Source organism: Phyllobates terribilis, unplaced genomic scaffold (genome assembly GCF_046119375.1).
Source record: "Phyllobates terribilis strain yellow unplaced genomic scaffold, ASM4611937v1 Scaffold_4__5_contigs__length_816908805, whole genome shotgun sequence".
In the NCBI taxonomy this organism is placed as follows: domain Eukaryota; kingdom Metazoa; phylum Chordata; class Amphibia; order Anura; family Dendrobatidae; genus Phyllobates; species Phyllobates terribilis.
Genome location: NW_027362764.1, coordinates 447,459,942 through 447,473,782, shown reverse-complemented (window position 1 = coordinate 447,473,782; position 13,841 = coordinate 447,459,942). Strand labels below are relative to the sequence as shown.

General features: G+C 42.2%; 1 protein-coding gene across 2 annotated transcripts in view; it reads left to right on the top strand.

Annotated features, from left to right (window-relative positions):
* LOC141265486 (cadherin-9-like) overlaps positions 1–13,841 on the top strand; it is a 567,900-nt gene that overhangs the window by 76,108 nt on the left and 477,951 nt on the right. For both annotated transcript variants that reach the window (XR_012320104.1, XM_073678637.1), the window contains exon 2: positions 7,166–7,450. Coding sequence is in view for 1 of the 2 variants with exons in the window: in XM_073678637.1 (XP_073534738.1) it covers positions 7,226–7,450 (225 nt within the window). In the remaining variant the exon portion in view is untranslated. The remainder of the gene's footprint in view (positions 1–7,165; positions 7,451–13,841) is intronic.

Sequence of the window (13,841 nt, the reverse complement as noted above, 5' to 3'; positions counted from 1 at the left end):
CCCAAAATTAAGATAACATAGATGGGAGAGGTCTCTATGAATAGGAATTCCTAAGTATTTGATACCCTGTGAGGGCCAGGCAAAGGGAAAGTTGGACTGGATGGAATCCTGTATGGATTTGGGGAGGGAGACATCGAGGGCCTCAGACTTCGCTGCATTGATTTTAAAATTTGACCATGTATCAAAGTGATCTATTTCAGCCATAACAGCATGGATGGATATATGTGATTGAGTGATATATACTAGGACATCATCAGCAAATTGAGAGCACTTGTACTCGTTGCCTCCCACCTCAATCCACCTAATATTGGGGTTATGGCGAATTGATGAGAGCAGGTGCTCCGTCACTAGGATGTATAAGAGAGGGGACAGAGGACATCCCTGCCTTGTCCCATTGGTGATTGTGAAAGGTGATGAAAATGTTCTGATGCACCCCCTGGGCCTTGGGACACCCGGAGCCGGACCCTTTTTGGTGGATGCTGGTGGTTGTAGTCTCCGTGGCGGCGACCCGGTTCCGTGGCTCAGGGCGGTCAAACCAGTGGCGGAACTATTTATGTGGTTTTGATGTTTAAATGTCCGACTACGCCACCCGTGGATTGCAGTCAGAGTGAACCGCCGCTGCAGGGCAGACCGCTGAGGCTGGTGTTGTGGGTGCAGCAGAGCGTAGCATAACTCCCCACGGGAGGAGTATAGCCTCAGGGCAGTGTATGCGGAGGATGGGGGTGATGGTGCAGGGCAGCAGCAGTAACGACACGGAGTCAGTGATGCAGTCCAGGGCCTTTACTCACAGTTCTTATTATCCAGACCACGTCTGCAGGTAACGGCTGCCCACGTCGTACTGTGCTCACCAGGTGAGGGGCTCAGACAACTCCCAGATAACTTTGGAGCGCTTCACAGGACCCCCTTTGTGTGTCCTTTGTCTGGCCTTTCTTACCAACCCTTCTGTCCGGCTGCCTCGGGCCTCCTCTTGGTAAACTTGGCGCCAGTTTCCCTGACCCTATGTGGTGCCTTCCTAGCGGGTGTAGCGAGGGGCTGCGCCACATAAAATGTCACAGCCTCCGGTTTCTAGCTGAGGGTCGTTTCCTGCCTCCACTAGTTTTGGGGACCGGTCTCCCCCTTTGGCCTGACCCCTCCACGCAGGTGGATTCGGGCGTGCGGTGGCGACTCGCCCATCCGCACCCCTGGGATCCCTTCGTTCCTCGTTCCTGGAGCCTTCTCCGCTCCTCTTCCTTCCTTCTCCCTCTTCCAGGCCTGGGCCTCTGTTACTAGGCCCGCCTCCGGAGCAGAGCTCATGCAGAGCCCCTGCTCCCTGTCACTTCTGCTCAGACTTCTCTGCACTGAACTAAGATGGTGCCCATCTTTTATACTCCCTTCTCAATGCACCCAGGAACTGCTTCCTCCCTGCTCCTGCACTACTGGGTTCCCCTTCCTCAGTGTTCCCTCCCCCCACTCCAGCCAGGGACAGGGACTGTCGTGCCCATCTCAGGGGCATATTGGTCGCCCTGCCCCACGGCAATATGGTGTAATGCATGTAGGTGTCGGGTCCTGATCCACACTCCATCCTTACCTGAGAGTGAGATATCACACCTCTGGGTGAGGTGCAATACCTCTGTAGCAACCGAGCCCTCAGGGTGCTACAGTTCCATTTATCTTCAGCCTAGGTGACGTATTGCGATACAGGGCCGTGATTTTGGCTATAAAAGGGTCCCCTAGACCCCTATCCCAAGCTTTTTAAGAGAATCATATATGGCGTGCCAGGAGACTCTATGGAATGCTTTCTCAGCATCCAACGAGAGTATCTAATTACAAATTTTTAACTGCATCTAGCCCAGGAAATACTTTGTGCCTAGTAGCAGTGTCTGCTAGTCAGCGGATTATCCCGGCTGTTAAGCAAGCTACACCACCTGTAGTTTGGACACTTAATTTTTTCAAAGGAAATGCTTCGGGACCACGGGATACTCAGTGAAGAGCATCAGGAGGCACCCCAAGGCATAGGGGCTGGGACTGGCAGTAGGATGCCTTGCGGTGGACAGCCGATCTCGATCCTTATAAAAGCTTTTTAACTGCAGCAGCTTTAGTGGACTCTACTGGAGCTGGAATTACGCGGCTGCTGGCATGAGACTTGCCCTCCAATAGATCCTTGTAAATGGATTTAAAGTGTATTCATTCAAATTAGAGAGACAATTTAAATTAAAAAGCTTAGAGCTGCCTCCACCACAGGGGGGCTCGCTCGACCCACCAGCAGACAGGCACCAGTATTGGGAGAGGGGGGCTGGCCATCAGGGTTCACCGCGGCTCTGGCACAAACCCGGCGACAAAGAGGTGGCACGGGCAGGAGCGGACTGGCCGTGTCGGCTTCTCACTTATTGGATTTTAGAAGGGCATAACATGCCTATATCTGTGTGTCCCCCTCCTTTTACTCCTCCACCTCTTTTCTTTTCGCATGACTATATGTACTTGTCACTTGTCCATGTGTTAGTTGTGTCTTCTGAGCAGTTTGTCAGCTTTTGGACACCTTTGAAGTTGTTTTCTATGTGTTTCTATGTGTTTTTGTTTGCCTGCCATTGGTTTTAACGATGTTCGAAGGTGTTCGATTAACAGTTCGACGAACAGTTCAGCGAACACACGGGTGTTCGACGAACCGAACCGAACTCGAACACTACGGGGGTGGCTCAACACTAGTATGCAGTGAGTCCAATGGCTGACTAATTTTAGGAAAAACCCCATTAAGAATTTAAAGACACACGGAGCAGGGCCACAGTAACAAGGTACAACATGATCCCATTGGAAACGAGAGGGTCTGCTCTACAGTTATAGGGTATGCAGTGAGTCCAACGGCTGACTAATTTTAGGAAAAACCCCACTAAGAATTTAAAGACACATGGAGCAGGGCCACAGTAACAAGGTACGACATGTTCCCATTAGAAAAGAGAGGGTCTGCTATACAGTTATAGGGTATGCAGTGAGTCCAACGACTGACCAATTTTAGGAAAAATCCCACTAAAATTTTAAAGACACATAAAGCAGGGCCACAGAAATGAAAAATTCCCATTAGAAAGGAGAGAGTCTCCCATAGTGTTGGCCTATGCAGTGAATGCAAGGGCTGCCAAAAAATTGGAGGCACTTCAATGCCCCTTGGAAGAGACGTGGAGGAAGACCTCATAAAAAATGTTTTCCATTAGAATGGAGCGCGCCTCCTATACTTGTAATGCCCATGCACTAAGTGTATGGGCTGACAAACAATTACCCATGGGGGGTATACATAAACATACTGTATCAAATTTTTATTTTATGGGCCTTTAAAAAAATTAGGTTGGTGTTGCATCACGGACCACGGTCACCCTGGTGATATGGTGGTGGAGGATGAGGAGAAGAAGGAAGACAAGAGCAAATAGCCAAAATCAGGAAGCGTATACCCATGTGTGGGTGTGAAAAGGTGCATGGGAATACACCTCTCAAGAAAAGACACTGGATTGGAGTTTATGTTACGCTGCTATCATTCAGTGGTGTTGAGAAGTCTGGCCCAATCCAGCCCTTGTTCATTTTTATAAGAGTCAGCCTGTCAGAATTTTCAGTTGACAGGCGGATGCGCTTATCAGTTATAATTCCACCAGCAGCACTAAAAACCCGCTCTGATAAAACGCTGGTGGCAGGGCAGGCCAGGACCTCCAAGGCATAGAGAGCCAGTTCATTCCACGTATCCAGCCTGGATACCCAATAATTATAAGGCACAGAGGAATCACGGAGGACGTTGGTATGGTCGGCAAAGTTCTCCGTCAGCATCTTCCCAAACTTTTCACTCCTTGTGAGAGTACTCCGCACCTCAGGACTTGTGCGATGGGAGGGGCTGAGAAAACTCTCCCAGAACTTTGATAGTGTTCCCCTACCTCTGCTGGATTGAAGTTGTGTCTCTCTTGCCTGTACTCCTTGGTTGTCCAATGAAGTGTGCCCTCTGCCGCTAGCGTTTTCAGATGGGAATTTTTTTAATAGTTCCGCAACAAGGGCCTTCTGGTACAGCTCCATTTTTGCAGACCTGTCCACCTCAGGAATAAGAGATATAAAGTTCTCCTTGTAGCGTGGGTCTAGAAGTGGTACCAACCAGTAATGACTGTCACCCAAAATTTTGAGAACGCGAGGGTCATGGGAAAGGCAGCGTAACAAACTCAGCCATGCGTGCCAGACTAGTAACAGGCAAGACTTCGGTGTCCCCACCAAGAGGATGACTGACCATGCTCTCCTCCTCCTCTCTGTCCTCTGGCCATCCATGCTGAACAGACGGAATGACAGCTGTGCAGTTAATACCGTCTATAGCGCATGAAACTATCTCTTGTTCATCCTCCTCCTCCTCCTCCTCCTCATTGTCCCCCAATCCACATTGGGATGATAAGAGGCTGGGCCGTGTGTAATCACCCTGTTTGGTTCCTTGCTCCATCTCATCATGCTCCGCCTGCAATGCATCCTCTTTGATTGTGAGAAGAGAGCATTTCAGAAGAAAGAGAAGTGGGATGGAGGCGAGGATTATGGCTTCATCGCTGCTCACCATCTTGGTGGAGTCCTCAAAGTTTTGGAGGATGGTATATATGTCTGACATCCATGTCCACTCCTGAGGTCATATGTGTGGAGTCTGAGCTGAATACAGAAGGCCTTGTTGATGATGGTACCCAACAACTGCCCTCTTCTGCTCACAAATCTTTCCCAACATCTGCAGTGTAGAGTTCCAATCTGTGGGGACATCAAACACTAGTCTTTGAACCAGAAGCTGCAAACGCTGATGAAACACAGCAAGGGCGGCGGAAGCTGTAGGTGACTTTCTAAAATGGGCACACAGGCAGCGTACTTTGACAAGCAGCTCCGGGTAGGATTTGAGAAACCGCTGAACCATGAGGTTAAGCACATGGGCCAGGCATGGTACATGTGTGAGCTCGCCACGCATCAGAGCCGCAACCAGGTTCCGGCCATTGTCACACACGACCATTCCTGTATGTAGGTTCAGCGGTGTGAGCCACAGATCTGCCTGCTCTTTCAGAGCTGTACACAACTCTTCAGCATTGTGTGGCTTGTCACCTAAATATTTTAGCTTCAGCACAGCCTGTCTCCGCTTGGCCGAGGCAGTGCTGCAGTGCTTCTAGCTTGTAACTGATGTGGTCATTTTGGAGATGGAGGCTGAAGAGAAGGAGGAGGCTGAGGAGGATGAGTTGCAGGAGCTGTAGATCGTGAGGGCAAACCTGATTGACCTAGAGCCCACAATCCTTGGCGTCGGGAGGACGTGTTCTGTCCCAAGGTCCGACTGGGTCCCGGCTTCCACTATGTTAACTCAGTGTGCCGTCAGCGAGATGTACCGTCCCTGCCCACAAGCACTTGTCCACGTGTCCATGGTCAAGTGGGCTTTCCCGGTAACTGCTTTGTTGAGGGCACGGTTAATGTTTGGGACACGTGCTTGTGTAATGCGGGGACAGCACACGGGGAGAAATAGTGGCGGCTGGGGACCAAATACTGAGGGACGGCCGCCGCCATCAGGTTGCGGAATGCTTCCATCTCCACGAGCCTAAAAGTCAACATTTCGAGCGCAAGCAGTCGTGAAATGTGATAATTAAGTAGTGTGGCCTGTGGGGCGTTGGCTGCTTATTTGTGCTTGCTGGGGTTTGGACTTCAGTAGTGAGATGCTCGGGCGACTACCGATTACTTGCGAGTATGCTCGCTCATCACTAATGACAATCAATTCCAAATAAATGTTCCAAAATACAAATTGTGCCCCTTCTGTTCTGAGCACTGCCGTTTGTCTAAATAAAACTTGTCGACTACATGTGGGGTATTGTCGCATTCATAAGAACATGGGCAACAAACTGTAGGTCCACTTTTTGGTGTTACCTCTTCCAAAAGAAGAAATTTCGGGCAAATGCAAGATTTTTGTGAAAAAAATGAACTTTTTTATTATGACAACCTAATGTCATCAAATTCTGTGTAGTACCTGTGGGTTCATAATCCTCACTATACCCCTGGATAAAATCCTTGAGGGGTGTAGTTTTCAAAATGGGGTAACTTGTGGTGGGTTTCTGCTGTTTAGGCAACTTAGGGGCCCTGCATATGCGACATGGTGCCAGCCATCTCTTTCAGCCAAATTTGTGTTAGAAAATTCAATGAATGTTCCTTCTGTTCCGAGCTCTACAGTTTGTCCAAACATAACTTTTTGACTACATGTAGGGTATCGCTGCACTTGTAAGAAAATTGGTAACAAACTGTGTGGTCCACTTTTTGGTGTTACCTCTTGCAAAAGTGAAAAAAATTGGGGCTAAATAAAGATTTTAGGGTTAAAACTATAATTTATTTTTATCATTCCATTTTGCATTAATTCCTATGTAGCACCTGGAGGGTTAAAACATTTCCAGACCACAGTTTTGAAGTATTTGTGTGGTGTGGTTATTAAACTGGTCTCACTTTTGGGAAGTGTCAAATATATAGGCCTTTCAAAGTCCATTTAAATCTGAATAGGTCCCTAATGAGATAGGTTTTGCAAATTTGTTGAAAAAATTAGATATTGCTGCTAAAATTGTAAGCCTCTAACATCCTAACAAAAAAAAATTATGTTTCAAAAATGATGCAGATGTAAAGTAGATATATAGGAAATGTTATCTATTAATTATTTTGTATGTTATAACTATCTGATTTAAGGGCATAAAAATTGAAAGTTTAAAAATTGCGATATTTTCAATTTTTGTTTAAAATGTTTGATATTTTCATAAATAAACGTAAATCATATCAACCAAAATTTATCATCAACATGAAGTACATTATTTCATGAACAAACAATCTCAGAATCAGTGGGATACATTGAAGCATTCCAAAGCTTTACCACCTAAAATGACACTAGTCAGATTTCTAAAATTTGGCTTGGTCATTAAGGTCAAAATTGGCTCCATCACTACGGGGTTCAGTAAATGCATATAAAGAAACAGGAAAAAAAACTTTAGTAGAAATGGATATCTATATTAAAAAATATTTAGCTTGATAAAATGAGACTTTTGATATACAGCATGAGCAGAAATGAAAAGGTTAAATGAATTTTAAATTGTTTTACATAATGTAACATGTCAGTGCGATTACAAAAGAAGAAAATTTGAATTCATGCTTAAGTATTTACGCACTTGTTTGTTTTTTTGTTTTACAGAAGCCATTGAAAGCAAAATATTTTAAGAAAGGATTAAAAAAAAGTGTTCAACAGGAAATCATGAAGACATGTTACAATTTGCCCTTAATTTTGTGTACAAATTTGATATTTATGACACATACAACACCTGTGGATAGAACAACTATGGAATATAATCACCGAAACAGACGTAGCATATCCCAAGATGGCATAAAAGTGTTGCAACGTAAAAAGCGAGGATGGATGTGGAATCAGTTTTTTTTACTTGAAGAATATACCGGTTCAGACACACAGTATGTTGGCAAGGTAAGTTTTAAAAGACATTGTACATATAAATATATTTGCTGATTACTATAATAATATGATTTTTACTTTTATTAGTTCTAACAATCATTAATAATATCATATTTAATAATAAAGGGAAATGTTATCATACATTCTGAAAATGGCTACAAAAATACCAAATATATTTTACAAAATAATGCTAAATTTAGATACATGGACAGAAAAAAATATATTTCTAAAGCTTTAAAAGTTGTCAAGTAACCTTAGGGCTCGTTAATGTTTTGCAAATGTTTTTAAAGGTGTATCTGCACTTTATCTGGATACTTGTTTAGGTAAAATAAAGGCTATTACCAGATGTTTCTACAAATTAAATATTTATGCACTTTAAGAGGTTGACTAGTACTTTAATATTGATGGTCTATGATTAGGATAAGTTATCAATATCTGATTGGTGGGGAGGTGAGGATGCGGTACCCAGTGCCCCCACAAATCAGCTGTACTCAGTGCTGGCAGCTGCCATAAGTACTCAGTTTTGGTGGTGCATAGAACAGCTCTGTCAATTGTATAATTGTCGCTAAAAGTTACTGCACATGTGCCCCCTAGTCTAATTAATTAATTAATTGAGGTCAGATGTGCAGTATCCAGCTATAGCTACTATACTGCTGATGGTGCTGAACAGCTTTGCAACTGAGCACTTCTGGCCGCTTCAGGCACCGTAAACAATTAATTCACGAGGATATAAGGCATCACACCCTCATGATCAAATGCTGATTAACTATCCTAAGGATAGGCCATTGACCCCTTAATGATGGGAGCTTTTTCCATTTTTGTGTTTTCGTTTTTTGCTCCCCTTGTTCTCAGAGCCATAACTTTTTTATCTTTTTGGTCAATATGGCCTTGTGAGGGCGTATTTTTTTGCAAGACGAGTTGTAGTTTTGAATTACAACACTGGTTTTACCATATTGTGTACTGGAAAACGGTAAAAAAATTCCAAGTGCGGTGGAATGGCAAAAAAAAAGTGCAATTCCACAGCTGTTTTTTTTTTTTTTTTTTTTTTTACCACGTTCACTGAATGCTAAAACTGACCTGCCATTATTATTATCCAGGTCATTATGAGTCTGTAGATACGTATAGGTTCTTTTATATTTAAGTGGTGAGAAAAAAATCCAAAGCTTGCTAAAAAAAAAATGGCGCCATTTTCAGAGACCAGTGGCGTCTCCATTTTTTGTGATCTGGGGCCGGGTGAGGGATTATTTTTGCATGCTGAGCAGACGTTTTTATTGATACCATTTTTGCGTAGATCCGACTTTTTTTTTTTACTTTTTGCATGCTTCAATAGTCTCCATGGGAGACTAGAAGCAGCAATTACCTGATCGGGTCTGCTACATACTTCCGGCGCGGCACTGTTAAATGCTGCTGTCAGAGATTGACAGCAGTATTTAACTAGTTAACAGCTGTGGGTGGATCGCGATTCCACCCGTGGCTGTTGTGGGCACATGTCGGCTGTATAAATCAGCTGACATGTGCCCGGTTTAGTGCGGGCTCAACGCCAGAGCCCACGTTGAACAAGGGTTATGATGTGGTGCATACTATTACGTACCACGTTGTAATGGGGTTAATATAAAAGTCTTGGACAACCCCTTGAAATAGGTTGAAGAAAAACAGTATCTGTCATTGCTATCTCTTTAGTTAGACATTCCACAATCTGACTGCTCTAATTGCAAATAACCCATTTTTATTTAGATGCCAGAATTGTCTTTCCCTCCATATTTAATGAATGTCCCTTAGTAATCTGTAATGTCCTTGGAAGGAATAAGTCAAGTTCCAGTCCTTTGCATTTGCATTGATAAAACATATATTTACACTTAAATATATCACCTTGTAGGCATTTTATTCTAAACTAAAAAAGCCCAACTTTTCTAAACTCATTATAAGACAGACCTTTCAACCCATGTAATATTCTAGTTGACTTTGAACTGACACCAGCTTTCTAATATCCTTTTTAAAATGCAGTGACCTAAATGGATTCCATATTCAAAGTATGGCCTTACAAGGGATTAGTGGAGGTGTAATATTACATTGGGATCACAGGTGTCTAGCTTTCCCTTTATACACCCTAAAACCGTATTTGCTTTTGCAGCTGCTGCCTGACATTGAGTACTGCTGCTCAGCTTTCTTGTAACCAAAATATCCAAGTCCTTCTCCTGTTCTGTAATCCCTATTAAATTTATATTTAATGCTTAGGCAGCAACTGTAGTCTGGATTAATTACTTGTCGTTTAGAAATATTAAACCTTATCTACCAAGTGTATGCCCATGCATACATCTTATCTAGATTGGTCTGTTATATTACTGTCAGGTTAAGTTGTTATTATCCTACAATGTTGTGTGTCATCATCAAAGAATGAGGTGTTACTCTCACTCTCATCCTTAAGATAATTTATAGATAAAAATAATTTGGACTAATGCTGATCCTTGTGGACCCCACTACTGACTGTATCACAGTTTTTTGTCCATTTGCATATAGTTTCCCCTAGTTCTTGCTTCTGGAGCTTCAGTACAAGACTGTTGTGTGGTTCAGTAACAAATGTCTTTGAAAAGTCCAGATAAATCCCATCAGCCGCATTACTAGCATACAGATTTGCACTTACGTCCTCATAGAAACCCAAGATCTTGGTTAGACTAGACTTATCTTTCATGAATCAATTCTGGTTGTCAGTTGTTATATGATTTTCTGCGTTATACTTTAGGAGATCATCTCTTATAATGGCATCAAAAATTTCTCACAAGGTTTATGTCACACTTACAGGTTGATAGTTGCACAAATCCGACTTAAGGTACTGAAAATATGAAGTTCTCGAAAAGTCTACTTACATTGCATTTCTGTTTGTGGTATTTTGTGGAGTTTTGAGACTTTGGGACTTTGTGGAATTTTTTCCAAAACACAGCATCCTTACAGTATGACATTCTTCTGCTATTTTTTTGTCCAGTAAGTTTTTCTACAGGACTTACAAAAAACTATAAAAATATGCATTTTTAAAATATTAATTAAATAAGCAAAATGCACCAATACAGGTGCATTTAGAAAAGTCTAAAAATTCTATGAGTTTGAATTAAAGACTGCTGCCGTTCTTTCCTTTCCAAGTAAGTTCCTGGGTTTGGTTTTAAATATTGTGGTAAAAATTGCTACAAAAATTGCATGTGTGATTCCAGCTAAAGGCCTCCTTTACATAATATGATTTCTTTAACCTCTTCACCCCGAAGCCTGTTTTCACCTTCCTGACCATGCAATTTTTTTCAATTCTTACCAGTGTTACTTAATGAGGTAAAATCTCTGGAATGCTTCAACGGATCCCAGTGATTCTGAGAATGTATCTCGTCTTGACAAATTCTACATCATGATAGTGGTAAAACTTGTTCGATATGACTTGCATTTATTTGTGAAAATATTAGAAATGTGGTGAAAATGTAAACATTTTTATACATTAAATTTATGTCCATAAACCAGATGGTTATGTCACACAAAATAGTTAATAAATAACATTTCCCACATGTCTAATTTACATCAGCATCATTTTTGAAACATACTTTTTTTGTTAGGAATTTGAAGGATTAAAAGTTGATCAGCAATTTCTAATTTTTGGCACAAAATTTACAAAACCTTTTTTTAGGGACCACATAACATTTGAAGTGACTTTGAGGGGCATATGTGACAGAAAACAACCAAAAGTGATACCATTCTAAAAACTCCACTCCTCAAAGTACTCAAAACCACAATCAAGAACTTTATTTACCCTTCAGGTGTTTCACAGGAATTAAAGCAATGTGAAAGGAAAATGTGACTTTTTCACTCAAAAAATGATAATTTAGCCCCAAATTTTGCATTTTCACAAGGTTAAAAGGAGAGAATGTACCATATATTTTGTTGTGCAATTTCTCCAGAGTACAAAAATATCCCACATGTTGTGAAAAACTACTGTTTGGGCGTACAGCAGGGCTTGGAAGGGAAGAAGCACCATTTTGACTTTCGGAACCCAAAATTGACTGGAATTGATAGCAGACACCATGTCGCATTTGGAGAGTGCCTGATGTGCCTTAAAAGTGGAAACCCCCCACAATTGACTTCATTTCAGAAATTGGACCTCTTAAAGAATTTATCTAAATGTGTAGTGAGCACCTTGAACTCCCAGTTTACAAAGGTTTATAATGTTGAGTCGTGAAAATAAAATAGCACATTTTTCTCACAAAAATGCTGATATAGCTCTAATTTTTTTATTTTCACAAGGATAAAAAAAGAAAATGGACCCTAAAATTTGTTGTGCAATTTCTCCTGAGTACGCTAATACCTCATATGTGATGGGAAACTGCTGTTTGAATACACTGCCATGTTCCAAAAGGAAGAAATTACATTTTAGAGCATAGATATTGATGGAATGGTGTGCCGACACCATGGCGCATTTGGAGAGCCCTTAATATGCCTAAACAGTGGATATCTCCCATATGACCCCATTTTGGAAAATAGATTCCTCTAGCAATTTATGTAGATATGGGTTAAGGACCTTGAACCCAGAGGTGCTTCACAGGATTTTACAACCGTGAAAATGAAAAAAAAATATTTTTCCCACAAAAATGTTGCTTTAGCCCCAAATTTTTTCATCTTCACTAGGGTAACAGGAAAAAATTAACCCTAAAACTTGCTGTTAAATTTCTCCTGAGAATGCTGATATCTCATATGTCATGGGAAACTACTGTTTGGACACACTGCCGAGCTCCAAAATGAAGGAGTGACATTTTGGATTGCAGACTTTGATAGTATGGTCTGCGGGCACAATGTCATGTTTTTAGAGTCCCCTAACCAGTGGAAACCCCCCACAAGTGACCCCATTTTTGGAAACAATATACCTCAAGAAATTATCTAGAGGCATAGTTATAGTAATGATATTAATGCTTTTGTTTTTCTGGTGTATGAATTGATAATGTGGTTGTATGTGTAAGTTATACGGAGTACATCAGATTATAAAAGTGTGTAGCTGTCACGCAAGGTGTGTGAAAGACTAAGTGCAAGGGAAGACGGAAAGGGAGCCCAGACTCTAGGGAAAGGGAGGGAGTGGAGACCTCCTAGGCTGATCTGATATCACTCTGTCTCCACTAACATCCCTATATTGGGTCCTCACCAATCGCCGCACGCAAACCTAAACCCTGTATTTCCCTAGCATTTGGCCCTGGATATGGAAGGGGAGATGAACACTAGTCGATCCCCACTAAAGACTAAAAGACAACAAGGGAGACAAACATGGGGCAAAGTAGCTTAGCTTTAGCCGACTTCAGAGAGATAACTCCAAGCATCCTCCTAGCACCACAGAGGAAGATAGCAATCTGAGAGCTCCAAGAATTCACAAGGAAACATGTGAGTATTAGAGATGAGTGGTGTTCGACTATAACAGTTTGCAAATCTCAAATTCGAGCTGTTTTGGGCGGTGTTCAAGTCGTTCGACGAGCGCAAACTATTTTCAAAAAATTCGGCTGTTCGAGGTTATGATCGATAACTGTTCGTTTACCAAAAGCGTAACTGGATTTTTTCACATCATGCAGGGAATGTCTGCCACTCACTGCAATGTCACAGCCATGGTGGTTGTGGCATTACAGTGTTGCCCAAATCGATGGGAACAGTGCTCACAGTGAAACATGAAAAGCCGGCAATTCAGCAGCGGCATACACCGGTACCTGACAATTTAGAACAGAAAGAATAGAGCATCACACATAGATTAGATAAATAGAAACATGTCAGTCACATATATAAGAAGTACAGTGACAGTGTTGGTTACTGTACTTGTCATTTAGTGTTAAAGGATTTATTAAAAAAAATAATAGTGTTTTCATACACTGTCTCTTTAAAAAAGCCAGCCAGCAATTCAGCATCAGTACCCAACAATTTAGAACAGAAAGAATAGAGCATCACACATAGATTAGATAGATAGAAACATGTCAGTCACATATATAATAAGTACAGTGATCGTGCTGATTACTGTACTTGTCATTTAATGTTAAAGTAAAGGATTTATTTAAAAAAAAATTGGCGTGCGGTTCCTCGTTAATTTATGCTCTAGCGGAGGTTAAGCAGATGGCTGGGGCAGATGTTTGAAGCCTGGAAAGGGGGTAATACCCACGGAGCTTCCCAGGCTACTAAAATCAGCCCCCAGCTGAATACCTAGCCTTTACTAGCTATTAAAATGGGGACCCCCCAAAAAATGACGTGGAGTCCTCCCTATTTTAATAGCTAGCAAAGGCTAGGCAGACAGCTGGGGGGTGATATTAATAGCCCAGGAAGGGTGCCATGAATATTGGCCCCCTCCCAGGCTAGAAACACCAGCAGTCAGCTGCCCCAGAAATGGCGCATCCATAGGAAGCACTGG